Genomic DNA, 21,569 nt, shown 5'->3' with positions numbered 1-21,569 from the left:
TCATTTATTGTTTGCAAGAAAAGAACACATTTTAAATAAATATTTCGGTTTATAAGGAAAAAAAGAGTCCCCTACAAAAATATACCACGCCATAAGCAAGGCAGTCTCTGAGGGAGTACAATTATGGTGGAACTGTCATTTTCTACCTAGTTCCTTCCGTGTTGAAAGCACATTGAACCAATCCATTTTTTAATTTAGGTGGAAAAATCCCCAGAGCTGGCCGGCCGGAAAACACAGGAGTTGACTACAATGGTATTTCAGGACACCAAAGAGAAGACAAGAACCTTCTGTGCCCCACCATCCAGAGCACGGAAAGCCAGAGCCCCCGAGTCACTGCCGGTGCCCTACTGTCAGGAGCTGCTGACGAGCCCATCACCCACAGAGGCTGTTTCAAACCTTCACACTCTTTTAAAGTTCCCTTCCCCACTCCTGCCCGCTTCACTCTCAGCAGAGGACCCCACGTTCCATGTGTCTCAGGGAGAGAGAGACCAGGCCACCAGGCGAGAGCACTGGCATCTCCAGGTGTCTCCTCCTGCTCTCCCTCGGACACAGCGACACCTCACCGCCACTAGTGAAGTCGCGGAGAGATGTTCTCACCCTGCCTTTACTGCGACTTCACGCCACTGTCCCAGGGTCAGTGAAGGAAAGGACCGCAAAATCCATTTGGATGCAACCGGGAGCTCAATCCCGACATTATCTCAAATGAATCAGAGGAGGGGTGGGAAAGGAGCCAGATGGCAGGTGACTGTGGAGCGAAGAGGAGGCGCCACCTCAGCTTCTTTATGAAAAGATGGGGAAAGTACAAATACATACATGCATTTTTCAGTGGGGATAGCAAGCACAGATGACTTTATTTTTCACGACAAAATTAACATACGGTAAACCGTACATATTCAAAATGTACAAGTTTTAACATGTGAATGTTAAAACCCGTGAAACCATCACCACATTCAAGATAATGAACATCTGCATCACCCCCAAAGTTTCCTCCTGCCCCTTTATTTCTCCCTCCCACCACTCCTTACTTCAGGGGGTGCATGAGGACAGAAGCCTGAATTTGTCCAACTTCCTCCTTTCCCTCTGACCTTCACTGAACTGACTGGGTTCAGACCCCCGTCCTCCGCCCCAGAATATGGCAATAGCCCCGATCTCCGTTCCATCCCTCTTGCTCACCGACAACCCCTAATCCTGTCCCTACACACAACTCCCCCTGTTTAGATTAAGGTCAAGTCCAAGATCCTAACATGACCCTCAGGGCCCTTCAGGATCTGGATCGTACCTACCCTTCAAGCCTTATTTCCTGCTCAGCTCCCACAAAACTCAAACACCTGCCAGGTACCAAATACGCTATGCTCCCCAAATCCTTTCCAGTGTCTTCACAAACTGTTTTCTTGGTGTGGAACAAACAACCCTAGACCCTCCCAGCCCTAGGAAACTCCTACCCATCCTTCTAGAATCTAGACCAGTGATTCTCAACCAGGGGCTATTTTGCCCTTCAAGGGACATTTAGAAATGTCTGGAGACATTTTTGTTTGTCACAATGCTGACATCAGTAGAGGAAATGCTACTGACATCTAGTGGGTAGAGACCAGGGCTGCTGCTAAACGTCCTACAATGCACAGGACGGCCCCTACAACAAAGAATTTTACCCAGTCCAAAATGCCAGCAGTGAAGAGGCAGAGAAGCCCTCATCTAGATGCCATTTTCTGTGAATACCTCCCCGGCCTGCCCCCCCACAATGAGTGCCAAGCTCTGTCGTCAGGTCTACCCTAATACCCCAAATATACCTCTATTTTAGCATTTATCTCACTGTGTGATAAGTTCTGATTTATTTTTCACTCTGCCATCTTTTTCATCTGTATATCTCCAGTGTGTAACAAAAGATCTCATTCACTGTTCCGTAATTTTAAATAACTTATATTTAATAATGAATGAAAAAGAGAGAGGAGAGAAAGAGGCACTTATTCTCTTGACTCTACCACAAAAATCCTTTAAAAATTACTGCAAAACATTTTTGCTGCAAAAACATTAGAAAATACAGATAAGGAAGAAGAAAAAAACAAATAGAAAAGCAATCTTTTGAATAGGCAGAGGCACCATCTAAAGATGGAAGAGGTAAACTCCACAAAGCAAATCCAAGAACTCTGAAAGGCGGCGCTAGGAGTTTTGCAGTACGAATCCCGACATGTACTCACTACTTACTTGAGAACAGCAATCTCTTGAACGGTTATGGCCCTTTTATCTTTGGTTCCCATGTAGGAGAATATGTTTGGCTTGACTCTGATAAGACAAAAACAAAATCATCTGAAGTCACGTACCATTAGGAAATCATGCTTCTCATAATTTAAGATTTAAAATAAATACACTTAAAATCATAACGGAATAAGAGAAGAGTAAGGACAAACTTTATTTAAAAATATACCCAGGAAAACATAAATTAGTGTGCAAGCTAAGAAAGTAAATGATGCCTGAACAATTGTAAAGCAATTATACTCCAATAAAGGTGTTTAAAAAAAAAAAAAATGATGCCTGAACAACCCCCTCCTTAGCTGTGACTATTTTTTATTTTTTATTTTTTATTTAATTGTTGGCTGCATTGGGTCTTCGTTGCTGCGTGCAGGCTTTCTCTAGTTGCAGCGAGTGGGGGCTGCTCTTTGTTGCGGCGCACGGGCTTCTCATTGCGGTGGCTTCTCTTGTTGCGGAGCACGGGCTCTAGGCACGCAGGCTCAGTAGTTGCGGCTCACGGGCTCTAGAGCGCAGGCTCAGTAGTTGTGGCGCATGGGCTTAGTTGCTCCACGGCATGTGGGATCTTCCCGGACCAGAGCTCGAACCCACGTCCCCTGCACTGGCAGGCGGATTCTTAACCACTTCACCACCAGGGAAGTCCAGCTGTGTGTGACTCAGAACGTTTGTACTAGCCAGCAACAGAGAAGGAAGTAATGCACTTCCTGTTGATTACATGCAATTCATTAATTACGTAACTGTGAAGGTAAAGAAAAATCCATTCTAGATGTATCACGTACCACTTCAAAAATTTTATACCTTCAATTTCAAAAAAGTTAATAGTAATGTGAATTTTCCATAAATACATGCTATTTCTTGTATAAAAGCCAAATGCTAAAACAAGGATCGGCATAGTTTTAATATGAAGATATAAGTAAGCCAGTTAACCAAGAAGAATTTTATAAAAACTGCTCCACACGAACAGGAGAGAAACGGGAAGAATTTCTTGAACTCTGAGCAATCCCAGCTCCAGATCTCAGAGGAGCTCCCTCCCCAACTGGCTCCTCTCCCGGGTTCAGGTACAGACAAGGAATCAGAGAGAGCTAGCAACTAGAGTAAAGTAAAATGCTACTTCAAATGGTACTGTGTCCTATGGACTAAATTGTGCTCCCTTAAAATTCCTATGTTGAGGCTGTGACAGACAGCCAGTACCTCAGAACGCAAGTGTATTTGGAGACAGAGCCTTTAAAGAGGTGATTATGTTAAAATGAGGCCCTAATCCAATTAGACTCGAGTCCTGATATAAGGAGAGGAAACGCAGACACACAGAGAGACTCCAGGACACAGACACACTCAGAGGGAAGACCATGAGAGAACACAGAGGAGGTGGCCATCTGCAAGCCAAGGAGAGGCCTCAGAAAAAAACAAACCTGCCGACACCCCGAGCTTGGGGCTTCCAGCCTTCGGACTGTGGGAAAATGAATGTCTCTTATTTAAGACACCCAGTCCGTGGTATCTTGTCAAGGCAGCCATAGCAAACTAACACACTGTGTGTTGTCTTTCAGCTGGGTTAAATATACATCAGAAAGCAAATTTCCATGCATACAGATTTGCTATGGTACCTGTACCCATTTCCAAAAATAAAATGGCACCTGGCTCATCCTCAGAGACCCAAACTCTACTATACTTGCATTCCTGTGAGAAAATCTGACTGGTCTCAGGTTTCCAGTCTAGTCTGTCTCCTGGAGTTAAGAGCTTATGGTTTAGTAGCAGACCTCTGCAACCACGTCAAAGTGTAGGCTTTCAGGGAAGAAAGTTAATTTTTATTTTCAGCTGGGTGAACTAGTAACTCTCAACTATATGTAAACCACTTACTTATAGAATTTTCATTTTGAATCACTGGCAATATGCAAGGAGGTTAAAAAAAATTAATTCAACTGTTGTCTAAGAAAACTATAATTGGGAATTCCCTGGCGGTCCAGTGGTTAGGACTCGGCGCTTTCACTGCTGTGGCCCGGGTTCAATCCCTGGTCGGGGAACTAGGATCCTGCAAGTCACGCAGTGCAGCCAAATAAAAAACCCCCCAAAACAAACAAACAAACAAACAAAAAAACCCACTATAATTAGGAGGCACATTTGCTACCTATTTGCCTATTTTCCCACTCCTTTTTCATCAGCATGGAAAGAGGAAAATACACTTCTGTGTTTTGATTTTGTATGGGCAAAAGAACAAAATACTAACCTTAAATATTTAGACAGTAGATTAATAGCATCCATGGTGTCTTTGTTTTCCTTGTACAGTACGAAGTGGCAGTAACTTCCCCTAGATTTTGGCCAAGAATGTTTTCTTGGATCTTAAAAAAAGAAAAAAATTAACTATTATATACACCATAATAAAAGTTAGCTGAGTTCTTATGAAACCCCACAAGATCATTTTTGCTAGAGAACCTTTGAGAGAGAAATCAGATCTAGTCTGACAAGAAATATGGGTTAAGTGGTTATACCTTGTGGTCTACAGTTATTAAACTTTCTGTGATTGGATACTTATCTGTCTGTATTTAAAATCAAAATCGAGAAATGCAGGTGGTGTGATAAATGACTAAACCTAACCAGCAATCTTCACACAGAGAAACACAGAGGGGTCCACCATTCCCCAGTGGCTTCCTTTACAAGCATGTGTCTGAAAGGGGGCCGCCTGGCCCTCCAGAACGTATGCAGGCCAGAGGGAGACAGCAGCCATGGCGGAGCCTACAAGCCTTGCCTCATCTCCCCAGTCAGGTGTTCGCACAACAGGCTGGATGCCTCAGCAGGGTTGGGGATAAAGCTTGTGAGGAGCTGCCTCAGCGACAAGTTTAGATTTTCCAAAGGCCACTTCCATCACAGAAGTTTAGCGAACACTAGATGGTTTACAAAGGTCTACTGGACAGAGAGAGCAGCTGGCATTCAATACCTAATTGTCATTCTTGGGGGAAGAGGAGACTTTAAAAATTAAGTCAGGTTAAAAATATTAACTTCTGAGCCACTGTTACTCCGATTGCTCAACGTTTTGGAAACTGGCAAACATTTCGAGACTTTGGAAAATCTGACTTTTAAAAACTGTTCTTCCAAACGAACATTAAAATTACACTACAATCTAGAAACATATGTTTAAACAACATTAAGATTTCGACTTCAGTTGCCCAAAGAGTGTTCTGAAAAATCAACTTTGGGAAAAATGTGTAAGCCACAACTGCACGTCTCAGATGTTGTACAACAATGTTTGTGAGTCTTGTGTGACACAAAGCTGCAGCTGTTATTTGAACGCATCTAATTCAGTTGATTTCTGTAACTCTATGAAAGAAAGACTGTGAAAAAATATTTCATATAATCCCCAGAAGTCTTCTTCTTTTAAAAATGTTCCTTTGTCTTTGTCCCTTTAGCAGGAACTCATGAATCCTTCATCTTCAAAGACATAAGAAACTTCTGATACTAAAGTTACTTGTACACCTGCCTTTGTCAAGGCAAAAAGCACTGCTTCATAGGTTAGGGATATAAGCTACAATGTAGAGAACAAATTGACCAATAAGCTGTCTTGGAAAACTGCCATAGCATGTATGCTTGAAGTATTACAGAAAAAGCACTGCAAGTATTTCTTGGGCTCTTGATGTGAATTCCTCACAACTCATCCTCAGAAAATTGTGAACAGGGATATTATTTTTGGTTTTCCTTCCAGCTCCCTACATTTAAGCAAAATTGTCTATACTTAGCACCTGTGACAAAAATCATTGGCATTTCATTTTATCTACATGAAACGCCAACCGCTCTTACCTGCTGCAGTTCTGACCTCTGTCCAAATGCACAGCATAAAGAGCACAAGAGAGCAGTATTTAATTTATAATAATATTAAAGTGCTTTAGAAGTGAACATGCAAATGATCGCATGGGAAGTTTCTACTGAGGACTCCTACAGCGCCTGGTGGTTATGTGGTGGGTTAACAGCCATTTAGACGTTAACAATGGAATGTCGCAGAGGCAAACAGTGAACAAGCAGAAAACTCACCGACAGGTCCAGGCCTCCCTGTCTCAATCCCCTCACAGTGGCCTGTCCACTCACCCTCAAAAGCTGCACTGTCTGTGCCCACAGGATGCAGCAAAAGGTGTAAGACTGTATGCAAAATGCCTCCCCATCCAGAGATTTGTTTTCTTAAATATGGGAGGACGTGTACCAAAACGCTATTTGTGATTATCTTTCGGTTGTGAGACTGCAAGTAATGACTGTTTTTCATTGTGCTTTTCTGTGTTTTATGAGTTTCCTGCACTGATTTTTTTATTTGAAAAAAATGCAAAAAATTATTATGGAAATCAGTTCTCAAACTGATAGATTAAAACAGATTTAAGAGACTTACCCACCGAATGCAATGTTCTGACCTTGTTTGTATCATGATTTAAACAAGACATCTGTATGCAAAAGGCATTTCTGAGACAATCAGAGAAAAACTGAACATGCACTGGGTATGAGATATTAAGAAATTATTGTTGATTTTGTGGGGATGTGATAATGATTTAGGGTTTTAGTTCTTATCTGTCAGATACATACTGAAGTATTTACGAGTGAAATGAAGTACTATGTAGAATTTTCTTTAAAAACACTCCAACAAAGGAAAAAAAAGTGGGAGGAACAGATCAAACAAAACAACAGAACGTTAATAATACTGAAGATGGTTGATGGGTACACAGGGGTTCAGCATACTACTTCCTTTATTTGTCTGCATGTTTGAAAATGTCCATAATAAAAAGCTTTAAAAATATTTGTGATAAAAGTTGATGAAGTGTAGCTACATTTTCCTCTAACTACCCTTTCAGTATGTTCAAAATTAACTATAGTGGCAAGAAGTAAATGAAACCACAAGACCAAAAACTAAATGCTATTACACCTTAAGAGAAACCATGACAACTGGTATGAGTTTGGCTCACAAGCATGCATCTTTTATTAGCAAATCCAAGCAGTGAGCATGCATTCAATTATCTCCTCTGCAAGTAACAGACATAAGGATTCTTTTTCCAAGTGCACTCAGTACACAAACTAGTAATAAGCATATGCATTGATTAACTGGGAATGTTTTGAATAATGGACAATCGGTGAGTCTCAACTTATTTTGGGGAATTTGTTTGACTTCATAAAACTCCAAATCCTTGGAATGCTAGGTAGCATAGACGGTAGCTTTATAATTTAAGTGAATTTAAAATAACTTTCAAACATTTTGAGACACTCTGATTTAAAATATGAACGCAAAGAATTCTCAGGCTAGGAAGCAATCTTCTGATGGTCTAATGTGGCAGCCCCAGGAGAGGAGAAACAGAAACCAGATAAAAAAAGAAAACGACATTCAGGAAGGTTCATGTATTGAGCACAGAGATCCTCATGAATAAAGAAGGAAAAATGTTTGTAGCTCGAGAAAGATGACAGGATGGGTAGGTAGCATGCAGAACATTCTTTCCTTCTTATTCAAGTCCATTTCCCCTGCGGCACCCCTGCACACCCACCCTGCAGCTTCCTCAGGGGTTCTGCTCCAGCCATCATCAGCCCCCTCCCTCTCCACTGGCTCTTTCCCGTCAGCATATCAGTATGCTCAGGGCTCTTGCATTTTAAAAGTCAAACCTACGTCTCCCTCTCCTTAACCATGTTCCTTTCCTTTCTCCTCCTCTTTACGGTGTATTTATCGTCTTCCATTCTCAACCTACTGTGTAAACTGGTTTCCAATCATTCCACTAAAACTGCTCTGGCAAAGACACTGATGATCTCCATATTGCTAAAAATTGGTGGACATATTTCAGAGTTCCAATCTTGATGGAACTGTCTGTAATATTTTCCACAGCTAACCACTCTATCATTGAAATCCCCTCTTCCTATGGATTGCATAACACCAGGCTCTCACAGAAACTTAACTTTGTATCTGTCTGGCTCTTCTTCCTGAGTCTCTGTGGACTCCTCCATCCAAGTATGCCTCCTGGAAACCATTCATTTCGCACAGTATGGAGAATCTCTACATATTACATGCCACAAAAAATTTTTTTAACTTAAATCTTTAAAAAGGTTTTTGGGGATGTATACTATCTATCTCAAAATATAAGTTAATTTACCTGAGTATATGGTTTATGATAATTATGATATTTTTCAGAAGAATACCATATGTATGCTTTAGTAGGTAAATCAATGTGCCCTGTCTATCAGACTGGATTAACACACAAAATAACATCTGAGTTAAAACAGTTGGTAATTTGCGTTTGGCCACCATGATTTAGAATCTACCACACCTATGTTTTAGGATGCATGGCCCTATCTGAGGTAAAGAATGTTGCAAATCTGCTAGAACTTCCCTGATGGCGCAGTGGTTAAGAATCCGCCTGCCAATACAAGGGACATGGATTCAAGACCTGCTCCAGGAAGATCCCACATGCCGCGGAGCACCTAAGCCCGTGCGCCACAACTACTGATCCAGCGCTCTAGAGCCGGCGAGCCACAACTACTGAGCCCGCATGCCACAACTACTGAAGCCCGCATGCCACAACTACTGAAGCCCGCACGCCTAGAGCCTGTGCTCTGCAACGAGAGAAGCCACCGCAGTGAGAAGCCCACGAACCGCAATGAAGAGTAGCCCCCCACTTGCCGCAACTAGAGAAAGCCTGCGCACAGCAACTAAGACCCAATGCAGGGACTTCCCTAGTGGCGCAGTGGTTAAGAATCCGCCTGCCAATGCAGGGTACACGGATTCAAGCCCTGCTCTGGGAAGATCCCACATGCCATGGAGCAACTAAGCCCGTGCGCCACAGCTACTAAGCCTGCGCTCTAGAGCCCGTGAGCCACAACTACTGAGCCCGCATGCCACAACTACTGAAGCCCACACGCCTAGAGCCCGTGCTCCGCAACAAAGAGAAGCCACCGCAATGAGAAGCTCGCGCACCGCAACAAAGAGTAGCCCCTGCTCGCCTCAACTAGAGAAAGCCCACGCACAGCAACAAAGACCCAACGCAGCCAAAAACAAAATAAATTAATTAATTTAAAAAAAGACCCAAATGCAGCCAAAAATAAATAAAATTTAAAACTTAAAAAAAAAAAAGATTAAAAAACAATGTTGGAAATCTGGTAGATAATGCATGACCCACCAGTAACAATTTATGTCAGGGTTTGGTAGTGAGGGAGCTCTAAAAACATTCTATCTTAGCTTTGCAATGAAGCTTTAAAAGCTAATCCACTCAAATGCTTCGCGAGGTGGCCCAGGAGGATGAGCTGTCACTGGTACTGCATTCTGTTTGCAGAGGCACCAACAGCCCTCTTCAGGCACCAGCTCTCCCTACTTTCTGAATGCTGCTTACTTTAGGCCACTCCCCGTGTGCAGGGGTGCGGGGGGGCCAGATCTGCAGAAGACGCGCATAGGCTCTCAGGTGCCCATCTGGGTCCATGAGGAGGCGGGCGGGAACACGCAGATGGCAGAGCTCTAGTCTATCTCTGACTAAACGCCACAGCCCCTCGAACCCTGGAGGTCGAGATCTCCGTCCAAGCACTGATTCAAGTGGACCTGCCTTCATGCTTCTTTTTACAGTGAGAAATTCATACTTTACTGAAGATGTGAGAAGGGAAATGGGTTGGGGGGGCGGTGTTCATGTCACACAGAGCTCAGCACCTCCCTTGGAAAACAAGGAAATTTTTTATTTGGAAAAAAAAGAAAGGTGGGTGTGGAATAAGCACAGAAAATGCAGATAAAGACAGAACACGAGAGATATGGAACCACTCACGTGAGGGGGCAACTGTACTGGCCACCTTGGCCTGCAAATGCCAACATCACAAAAATGCTTAGGTCATCCTCTAAGATAAAACAATCATTTCCAAGAAGTAACCAGTCAAAAAAATAGAAAAAAAAAAAATTGCCTTTTCCAATCTGCTTCCTCGTGACCAGTCGTCAGAATGAGACCCTGCCTCTTCCTCTTGCCTTTGCAAGAAGGTAGCTGACCAACGAGGACTACCTCTCTATAAGGAACACCTCCCTAGCAGCCCTTCTCAACCTGGGCTCCTCGAGAGAATGAAGACTGAATGCACCAAGGCATCTGCTTTATGTAGGAAGTCACCTTCTCTCCTCCACAGCTAGATGAGTTGCCAGCTACATGCCAATTGTGGGAGAACAGAAAAATACAGCCATTCACATCATTTCCTACTGGGCTTAATTTGCCTGGACAACCCCGGCTGCAGAAAAGCTGTCAAGGTTACATTTTATTCTATGACTCAGACATCAAAGAAACATCTAGTACCCAAGCCATTAGACTGTGGATTGAGAAATGATTAACAATTTGTGCCCTCCATCATTACAGGTCACGATAAAAATAAAAATAATTAGCAAAATTTCTATCTTATCAAATAAGGTACAACAAAATAAGTACTGAATTCCAACTCAGACCTATGCTGGGGCCTAGGACTGTGTTGTCTAATATAGCAGATACAACCCATATGTGGGTACTAATCCCTTGAAATGTGATTGGTCCAAATTGACATTGTCATAAATATAAATATACACTGAATTTGAATGGTTTAGCATCAATAACATAGAATATTTAATATACAATTTTTCATGAATTATATGCTGGAATTATAACTTTTTGTGTATATTTGTTTAAATAAATTAACAAAGTTAATTAAAAAACAAAAAAAACAACCAAAAAAAAACCTTGTGCCCTCAAGCAGTCCCAGAACACTTCATCTCACTGCCCTTTCTGGTATCTGCTGAGAAGTGACGTCCGGCCTCCATCCTCTCCTCCCCACGGCTCAAGGTTTCTCACTTCTATGTCACTAACCAGACTTACTGATTTGATGACATGACTATCTCAGGCACAGCTAAACCTTATTTCTGCTCCCATTTTTCTCACACCCTCTCCTTTCACTAGAACCATAGTTAGAGACAATTAAGGCTTCATCCACTCACAGCATTAACCTAAGAGAATACTGACAAAGCACTGATGCCTTGAACGCTCTTTTGTTATATAACAATCATCGAGTTTTACTCCAACAAATATACCTAGAAATAACTCTTCACTAACAGGTGTCATCAATGGTAGGGGAGAAGGTGAGGAAACAATTTTTCCTTCTGTAATTCTCATTAAAATTTTATCTGCTGATTTCACAGGTAAAAGAAGAAAAATTACCCAATTTTTCTTAAGGTTATGTGCAAATAGAAATCTTCATGGCTGGAGAAAACAACATAAATATCAACAGGATGCACTGACAACACACCCATTTCAAATGAATGCTACTCAGGGAAAGATGGGCTTGGGCGAGGAGTGGTTTTCTATATATTCCACGTTTTTATGTGTAGTGAAGAAGGTACTCACGGTTGGAAAGCAGCAGCACTTTCAACAGAGGGACTTTGCAGAATATGCCACTGGGATAGGTGACAGCAGTTTCTGTTCATCTGACAGCTTTCTTACCTCCATTAAGAGCACAGAATGAGCCATATCCTTCCGTTTTCTTCTTGAATTGCCACTCAGCCTGCTCTGCTCTTCAGGGAACATGTCAAATTCCTAAGACTCTCTCTCAGGCACCACTATCATTTCAGCAAATCCATACTCACATATAAGACCTACTGTCCCCTTACCAGACACAGTCTGCAGGATTGCTCTGGCATCTGAAATGCATCTGAAATTCACCTTCTTTGAAGGAATGACATGATCAATATCCTTCTCTGAATAACCGCAAAATGACCCTTGAACATGAACAGGCAGAGAGAAGGAGGAGACGGAAGAAATGCCGAGTCACTAGCATACTTACTTGCCAAAGCCTTCTTTCCAGCTGCATGATAGGCTACAATATATTTCTTCCCCTCTCTATCTTCTGTTTTTGTTTCTAATCCTGGAAACAGAGATTTAATCGCTTGATGGATGACGGTTCTTTTCTCTTTGGTGTCCTCAATAACCTATTAAAAACACAGATAATGATACTACTAATTTGACAAACATTAAATAAGGAAATAATACTAAGGAATTAGTAAAAACACTACTCATCTTAATAATGATGTGAAGTAACCAAAGTACAGGGGTATGATTTCAGAAGTCTTTTTATATAATTTTTTTTTTATTGAAGTATAGTTGATTTACAATGTTTCAGGTGTACAGCAAAGTGATTCAGTTATACATATATATATTCTTTTTCAGATTCTTTTCCATTATGGTTTATTACAAGATATTGAATATAATTCCCTGTGCTATACAGTAGGTCCTTGTTGTTTATCTATTTTATATACAGTAGTGTGTATCTTTTAATCCCAAATTCCTAATTTACCCTCCCTCCCCCCTTTCCCCTTTGGTAACCATAAGTTTGTTCTCTATGTCTGTGAGTCTGCTTCTATTTTGTAAATAAGTTCATTTGTATCATATTTTAGACTCCACATATAAATGATATCACATTGTATGTCTTTCACTGTCTTACTTCATTTAGTATGATCATCTCTAGGTCCATCCATGTTGCTGCAAATGGCATTATTTCATTCTTTTTTATGCTGAGTAATATTCCATCGTACACATGTACCACATCTTCTTTACCCATTCATCTTTCAATGGACATTTAGGTTGCTTTCCTATCAGAAATCTTTTAGAGCTTCACAATATTGCAAATCCTAAGGGCCCATTTGGGACTTCCCTGGTAGTGCAGTGGTTAAGAATCCACGTGCCAATGCAGGGGACACGGATTCGATCCCTGGTCCAGGAAGATCCCACATGCCATGGAGCAACTAAGCCCGTGCGCCACAACCACTGAGGCTGCACCCTAGAGCCAGCGAGCCACAACTACTGAAGCCCGCATACCTAGATCCCATGCTCCAAGATGAGAGCCACTGCAACGAGAAGCCCATGAACCACAACATAGAGTAGCCCCTGCTCGCCGCAAGGAGAGAAAGCGTGCGCGCAGCAGTGAAGACCCAATGCAGCCAAAAAAAAAAAAAGAGCCCGTTTATTGAGCTTGTACAGCTGCCAGGCACTGTACCAATCACCTCACAATCACTGTCTTATTTAATCCCAATCAGCTCCCTATCATGCCACCAGTATATCTACTTAAGAGATGAGGAAAGTGAGCCTGAGAGAAGTTAAGGAATGTGTCTAAGATTATATAGCTGTAGGGTGGCAGAGCCAGATTTGAAATTCAGGCTGTCTGACTCCAGAGCCACCCATCACAGACGCTCCCCCTCAGGGACTTGGCTGAACAATGAATACCTCAGGGCTCACAGATGGAAAAGCAGGTAAGCTGGGTCTTTGGGGATGTCAGAAACTCAATTCCCCGGATAGTCAAGTCTACTACTGCCTCCAATGAATCCTGTTCTATACTGAGTAACTTTATGATGACATTCTAGTACATCTGTTCCCAAAAAAGAAAAGTCTACACCAAGAAAATGTAAACTTATTAGTTACACAACTGTTTTTCAATTTCTGAGCATGTCTTACACTGAGAAATACATTTCATACTTGGAATCAATAGCCGGCAATATGTATGTGTTTGCTCCTTATTAAAAATCTAACAAAAATTTACAGAACAGTATTTATCCTTACGATGTGCAATACACTGTTACTTTCTATTTTATTTTATTACATTTTAAAAATGTTGGTGAACAAGAGCTGGTTCTTTAAAAGGGTAAACAAAAATCGACAAACCTCTGGCCACACTCACCAAATAAACAAAATAAAAAATGAAAGAGGAGAAATAACAACCAAAACCATAGAAATACAGAAAACCTTAAAAGAATACTATGAACAATTATATGCCAACAAATTCACCAACCTAGAAGAAATGGACAAGTTTCTAGAAACATACAGCCCACCAAAACTGAATCAAGAAGAAATAGATAATTTGAACAGACCAATCACTAGAAGTGAAATAGAATCTGTAATAAAAAAACTCCCTGCAAACAAAGGTCCAGGACCAGATGGCTTCACCGGGGAATTCTACCAAACATACAAAGAACAACTCATACCGATCCTTCTCAAACTCTTCCAAAAGACTGAGGAGGAGGGAACACTCCCAAAGTCATTCTATGAAGCCACCATCACCCCATACCAAAACCAGACATAGTCACTATCAGAAAAAATATCTGTGATGCAAAAATTCTTAACAAAATATTAGCAAACTGAATCCAACAACAAATAAAAAAGATTATATACCATGATCAAGTTGGATTCATCCCAGGGTCACAAGGATGGTTCAACCTATGCAAATAAATCAATGTGAGGGACTTTCCATTGCAGGGGACACAGGTCGATCCCTAACTGGGGAACTAAGATTCCACATGCCACATGGTGCAACCAAAAATAAAATTCAATGTGACATCAACAAATGAAAAGACAAAAACCACATGATCATCTCAACAGATGCAGAAAAAGCATTTGATAAAATTCAACATCCATTCATGATGAAAACTCTTATCAAAGTGGGTATAGAGGGAACAAAGCTCAACATAATAAAAGCTATTTATGACAAACCCACAGCCAACCTAAAACTCAAAAGTGAAAAGCTGAAAGCCTACCCACTAAAATCTGGAACAAGGATGCCCACTCTCACCACTTCTATCCAACATAGTAATGGAAATCCTAGCCACAGCAATCAGACAAGAAAAAGAAATAAAAGGTATCCAAATTGGAAGGGAAGGGGTAAAACTGTCATTATATGCAGATGACATGATTTTATACACAGACAACCCTAAAGACTCCATACAAAAACTACTAGAACTGATAAATGAATTCAGCAAGGTAGCAGGATACAAGATTAACATACAGAAATCAGTTGCATTTCTTTACACTAACAATAAAATATCAGAAAGGGAAAGCAAAAAGACTATCCTTTTAAAAATCGCATTAAAAAAAAAAACAAAAAACTGGGAATTCCCTGGCGGTCCAGTAGTTAGGACTCCGCGCTTTCACTGCCATGGTCCCAGGTTCAATTCCCGGTCAGGGAACTTAGATCCTACAAGCTGCACAGTGCAGTGAAAAAAAAAAAACACTGAGGAATAAACCTGACCAACAAGGTAAAAGCCTTACATGCTGAGAACTATAAAACGCTGATAAAGGAAACTGAAGATGATTCAAAGAAATGGAAAGATATCCCATGTTCTTAGATTGGAAGAATTAATATTGTTAAAAATGGCCATACTACCCAAAGCAATCTATAGATTTAATGTGATCCCTATCAAATTACCCATGACATTTTTCACAGCACTAGAATAAATAATCCTAAAATTTATATGGAACTATATAAGACGCAAAATTTCCAAAGGAATTCCAAGGAGAAAGAACAAAGCTGGAGGCATAACCCCCCCAGACTTCAAACAATATTACAAAGCTACAGTAAAACAGTGTGGTATTGGCACAAAAACAGACGCATGGATGAATGGAACAAAATAAGAGTCCAGAAATAAACCCACACACCTATGGCTGATTAATCTTTGACAAAAGAGGCAAGAATATACAATGGGAAAAAGTCTCTTCAGCAAGTGGTGCTGGTAAAGCTGGAGAGCCGCATGTAAATCAACAAAGTCAGAACACTCCCTCACACCATACACAAAAATAAACTCAAAATGGCTTAAAGACTTAAATATAAGACTTGACACCATAAAGCTAGAAGAGAACATAGGCAAAACATTCTCTGACATAAATCGTAGCAATGTTTTCTTAGGTCAGTCTCCCAAGCCAATACATATAAAAGCAAAAATAAACAAATAGGATCTGATCAAACTTGTAAGCTTTTGCACAGCAAAGAAAACAAAAATGAAAAAACCACCTACCAACTGGGAGAAAATATATGCAAATGATGTGACTAACAACGGATTAATTTCAAAAATACACAAACAGCTCATATAGCTCAATATCAAAAAAAAAAAAAAAACCCAAACAACCTAGTCAAAAAATGGGCAGAAGACCTAAACAGACATTTCTCCAAAGAAGGTAATACAGATGGCCAATAGGCATATGAAAAGATGCTCAACAATGTTAATTACTAGAGAAATGCAAACCAAAACCACAATGAGGTACCATCTCACACCAGTCAGAATGTCCATCATTAAAAAGTCTACAGATAAATGCTGGAGAGGGTGTGGAGGAAAGGGAACACTTCGACACTGTTGGTGGGAATATAAATTGGTGAAGCCACTATGGAAAACAGTCTGAAGGTTCCTCAAAAAACTAAAAATAGAATTGCCATATGATCCAGCAATCCCACTCCTGGGCATATATTCAGACAAAACTATAATTTGAAAAGATACACGCACCTTAATGTTCACAACAGCACTATTCGCAATAGCAAAGACATGGAAACAACCATAATGTCCACTGACAGATGAATGGATAAAGACGATGTGGTACATATAATATATACAAGGTAATATTACTGAGCCATAAAAAAGAAGGAAATAATGCCATTTGCAGTAACATGGATGGACCTAGGGATAATCATACTAAGTGAAGTAAGTCAGACAGAGAAAGACAAATACCATATGATATCACTTATATGTGCAGTCTAAAATATGATACAAATGAAGAACTTATTTACAAAACAGAAACAGACTCACAGACATAGAGAACAAACTTACGGTGACCAAAGAAGAAAGGGGATGGGGGAGGAATAAATTAGGAGTTTGGGATTAACAGATACAAACTACCATATATAAAGTACATAAACAACAAGGTCCTACTATATAGCACAGGGAACTATCAATATATTCAATATCTTGTAATAAACCCTAATGGAAAAGATTATGAAAAAAGAAAAAAAATATATATATATATAAACTGAATCACTTCGCTGTACACCAGAAACTAACACAACACTGTAAATCAACTATACTTCAGTTAAAAGAAAATGTTGGTTAAGATACACTGAACTGATTTCATGACCCACTGATGGACTGCAACCTGCAAGCTAAGAAGATGTAATATAACTACTACCAGCTAAACCTAACACTATTCTAGCAAAATAAAAAATGTAAAAGAAAAGTACACTATAATTATAGATAAGTGACATTTTCATATCAAAAAGTGAGCCAGGGAATTCCCTGGCGGTCCAGTGGTTAGGATACTGTGCTCCCACTGCTGGGGGCCTGGGTTCAATCCCTGGTGGGGGAACTAAGATCCCGCAAGCGGCACAGCGCAGCACGTTTCCCCCCCCCCCCAAAAAAGTGAGTCTAGATCTAGAATTCACTGAAAGCAATGAGCTGGAATCATAGTTAGTGTGTATGAGTGAATACATATTCAGACCTCAAAAATTCAGAAAGTCCATCCTCCTGTTTTTTAGATGAGGACACTTGCCCATGGTTAATACTCTTTAAGGTAAAAGCTTTCAATAGATGGCATAACTATAATTTCTAAGGTGACAGTAAATCTTGTCATCTCTGTAGGAAAAGCGTATTATGCAACTAAGATATGTAACTGCATCGCACAAGCAAGGGAAGCCTGGATCATCCTCCTAGACTGCTCTCAAAACCAAGTCTTAGGAATTTTCTCCTTGGCATTGCTGGACATTTTGTCTATGAGTAAATTCAGTAACTAAAGATCCCTAAAATTTTAACAGTACATATTTTTGAGAAATTTTGGTGGGGAGAAGAGGAGATGAGGGTTGGAGGCAAATAATAAATTCTGAAAAGTTACAGTAAACTCTTTTTACCTGAGAGCAATGGAAGGAGAAATTTCAAACAACCCCAAATCCAGCAAGTCGTCAAAATATAGTACAAAATGAATTTAATAAACTTTAAATTCTAATAATCTTGTGCTTCAAGATTCTTAAAATCTTGTAACATATTTGCTTTGCTATAGAGATCACCTAGAGCTGCTCTGTCCCATGTGGTAATCACTAGCCTCACGTAGCAACTGAGCACTTGAAATGTGGCTAGTCTGAATAGAGGTGTGCTACCAGTATAAAATAACACTGGATTCTGAAGACTTAGTAGGAAAAAAAGAAAGTAAAACATGTCACTAGTAATTTTTTAAATATTGATTACATATTGAAATATTTTGGGTAAATAAAATACACTGTCAAAATTATTTGCCTGTTTGTTTTTACTTTTACATTTTTTTGAAGATTTAAAATTAAAAACATGGCTCGCATCACAGTTCCACTGGACAGGGCACTTCCCTGGCCACCCAGTGGTTGAGACTCTGCGCTTCCAACGCAGGGGGCGCAGCTTCGATCCCTGGTCAGGGAACTAAGATCCCACATGCCATGCGGCACAGCCAAAAAAACAAAACAAAACAAACAAAAACAAACAACCAAACAAAAACAAAAAAAATCCACCACAATTCCACTGGACAGCACTCATCGAGAACAAAATTTTCATAACGAAAAGCTTTTTAAAAGGCATTTACTGTTCTATTTAGTAGCTGAGCTCTCTTTTTCTTGAATAGCAGAAGTAGACTCAAGATGAGCAAAGCAACACTCCCTTACCTCCTTCCCCCAATTCCTCCCCCTCCCAGAGTCCAATCTGAGACCAGGAGGCCTTTGGAGCCAGGGCCTCCCTATCAGGACCACTGTCAGGCTGAGACAGTCCTTTGCAGCAGACACTGTGTGATATAACAGTCACTTTGCAGTTCTAAACAACAGATTTCTTTGTTGATTTGTGGTCACATAAAAAATTTTTTAAGCAGAAACATAACCTTTTTTTTTTTTTTGGCCCATAGCTTATCTGGATACTGGTTATCTGCCACTGATAAAAACATTTTTAGTGCAATGCACTTTTAGATCAAATAGGGCAAAGCCATTCTTTTGTTAACTACTTTAATTTTTCCAAAAGACATTTATTAACATCCATCCAACAAGAAGCAATTAAAACCCTGGGGACTTCCCTGGTGGTCCAGTGGGTAAGATTCAGCACTCCCAACGTAGGGGGTCAGAGTTCGACCCCTGGCCGGAGAAGTAGATCCCGCATGCATGCCACAACTAAGAAGTCCACATGTGGCAACTACAGATCCCGCATGCCGCAACTAGTAAGTCCACACGCGGCAACTACAGATCCCGCATGCCGTGACTAAGAACCGGTGCAGCCAAAATAAATTAAAAAATAAAATAAAACCCTAAAAAACCATTTCATATGTTTTTGTGCTACTTACCTCAATGGCAACACTGGTTTCCTTATTTTTAAAAAGCTGGAGCTCTTCTAAACGCTGCTTTTCTTCAGCTGTTAAAACCGTAAATACATCTTCTGAAGGATCCTTTAAAATAATCATGAGAACTCCCAGTGAGTCACACACAGAATTCAAGGCTGTCAAAGCTCTATATTTCTATGATCTCCAGGAAAGGCTATTTTTATACAGAAGGGGACTTCTGCTAGAGAGCTGCTCTTACCTCTTCATCTACTGGGACAGACAAGTCACTCAAATGGCTGATGCGTCCATCTTTTCCTATTTCGTGAACAACGAAGTCAGAATATCTGAGGAAAAGAAAACGCAAACTCTCAGAGCATCAACATTTTGCTGCTGCCTATTAATTTTAGGAGAAAGTTTCTCAACAGTAAGCCTTATCATTGTGCAAAACAGGGATTAAAAATAAAAACCTTCAGTGCAAACTCACGGAGTTATTTTTTTCTGGTTTCACAATGAATTCTAAGCCACACCTTGGCTTGGTACCAGAATGTACAGAAAAGACCCTCTGAACTTCTAGAATATTCTTCCAGAAAAATGCCTAAATCAAAGCTTATTAATGTTGCCCTATGATTATACAGTCCATTCTAAAGTAAATCACAAAACACAGTAAATTTAATCAAATCAGAAGCCTGTGTATCTACCGTGAACCACCCGGAAGCTTACCTTTATGCTAAATACTTTACAGACATTATTTAAAATACTCTCAACAACCCTCAGGTAGAATTATGATCCAATTTTGGACAAGGATACTGAAGCTCAGAGGAGTTAAGTAACTATGAAGTGGCTGAACTGGATTCACACCCAGATCCACCTGGCTCCAAAGACCACCTTCTTTCTCCTGTAGATGTGGCCCATTCAGGTGAAAGAGTTTAAGATTTTAAGATCAATTCAAGGGAAAACTTGACACCATTTAAAGTAATATATTTTAAGGAAATAAACAGCACCTATTCACATATTAACAAGGGATGCCACAGGGAAATTGTTATTTAGTCATTTTATCTTCAAATAGTTTCTTTTACACATCCAGGCGGCTTTCCTTCATCCTATTCCTTATTGACCATCAGTGTGAACAATCCTTGGGGACAGAAAGCTAAATGGAAAGACAGACTGCTGATTTCTTTCCAGAGAAAAGAACTAATACAACTGAAATAACTTGACATAAACGAAACGTACCTTTCTTTTAAGATTCCTGAGAATCCTTGGTGAGAACTTACGAACTTAGTGATGCCTACATCCAGCTCGGTGAGCCCGTGCTTCATCATGTTCGCGAAGCTCTCTGCCTCTTCCTCCTCCTCACCCTCCTCTGAAAGGCCATCTTCCTCCTCCTCTTCCTCCTCCTCCTTCTCCGACCGAGGGTCAGAATTCTTTTTACCCTCTCCAGCAGTTCTGGGTGGCCCAGGCACCTTTTCACTGCTGGGTAGAGAGTTGTTCTCTAGCCTGTCTTGATCTTTGGTCGGACAGCATTCTGAGACCTTCTGTCTCTTTGCCTCACCTGGGGCCACACTGTCATTATCTTCGACAGCAACAGACCCCCGTTTCAATGACACACCGGTCATTTCTGTCATCTCCATTTTCAAGGATCCAAGAAAACATTTAAGAGAACCTTTTAGAAACAAGAAAGAGCAGGCAGAAATAATCACTTCAATAAAGAATTGGGTTTCAGCAAATAGAGGCACATTTAACTTTGTCCCTAGGGTCCTAAATATCATTTATTAAAATAATTCTTCCAAATATACTTTTAGTGGCATAGAAAAATGGCACAATATTTCTGCAGGGAATTTGACAGCAAAAGCCTTAAAAATATGGATGCCTCTTGACCCAGAAATACTACTTTCAGGAATTATCCTAAGAAAATAATTAAGAAAGTGCTTAAAGTTTTAACTGTAAGGATGCTCATCTCAGTGCTTTTACATTAACAAAAAATTAAGAACAATGACATCTAGTACATAAACTGAACAACATGTAGAAACAATGTGAAAAGAAACTGGGAAAGGTAGTTACTTCTAGGAGAGGGTGTAGGTGGCTGCGGACAGCAGGGAGACTTGTTTTTACTGAATACCACAGCTGTAGCATCTGAGTTTTGTTTCACGTATATTGTTATCTTTTAGAAAAGCTGATTAAGTTAAAAGTATATAAATAAATTTACTAACATGAGTCATTTATTGATATAATTATACCATGTCATATTTTTTTAAAAAGCAAGGAGAATGGGGA

The 21,569-nt window shown here is 40.3% G+C and overlaps 1 protein-coding gene across 7 annotated transcripts in view; it reads right to left on the bottom strand.

Annotated features, from left to right (window-relative positions):
• The window catches only part of PUS7 (pseudouridine synthase 7), a 59,460-nt gene that overhangs the window by 25,369 nt on the left and 12,522 nt on the right, over nucleotides 1-21,569 (bottom strand). For all 7 annotated transcript variants that reach the window (XM_082399815.1, XM_082399817.1, XM_082399813.1 and 4 more), the window contains exons 2-7: nucleotides 20,529-20,958; nucleotides 19,558-19,642; nucleotides 19,323-19,424; nucleotides 12,016-12,160; nucleotides 4,466-4,577; nucleotides 2,203-2,280 (exon numbers count right to left, since the gene is read on the bottom strand). In XM_082399815.1, the coding sequence (XP_082255941.1) occupies nucleotides 2,203-2,280; nucleotides 4,466-4,577; nucleotides 12,016-12,160; nucleotides 19,323-19,424; nucleotides 19,558-19,642; nucleotides 20,529-20,926 (920 nt within the window). In that variant the 5' untranslated portion in view covers nucleotides 20,927-20,958. The remainder of the gene's footprint in view (nucleotides 1-2,202; nucleotides 2,281-4,465; nucleotides 4,578-12,015; nucleotides 12,161-19,322; nucleotides 19,425-19,557; nucleotides 19,643-20,528; nucleotides 20,959-21,569) is intronic.

The sequence above is a fragment of the Balaenoptera borealis genome (assembly GCF_965194805.1).
Source record: "Balaenoptera borealis genome assembly, chromosome: 7".
NCBI classification, from domain to species: domain Eukaryota; kingdom Metazoa; phylum Chordata; class Mammalia; order Artiodactyla; family Balaenopteridae; genus Balaenoptera; species Balaenoptera borealis.
This window is presented reverse-complemented; position numbering and strand designations above follow the sequence as displayed.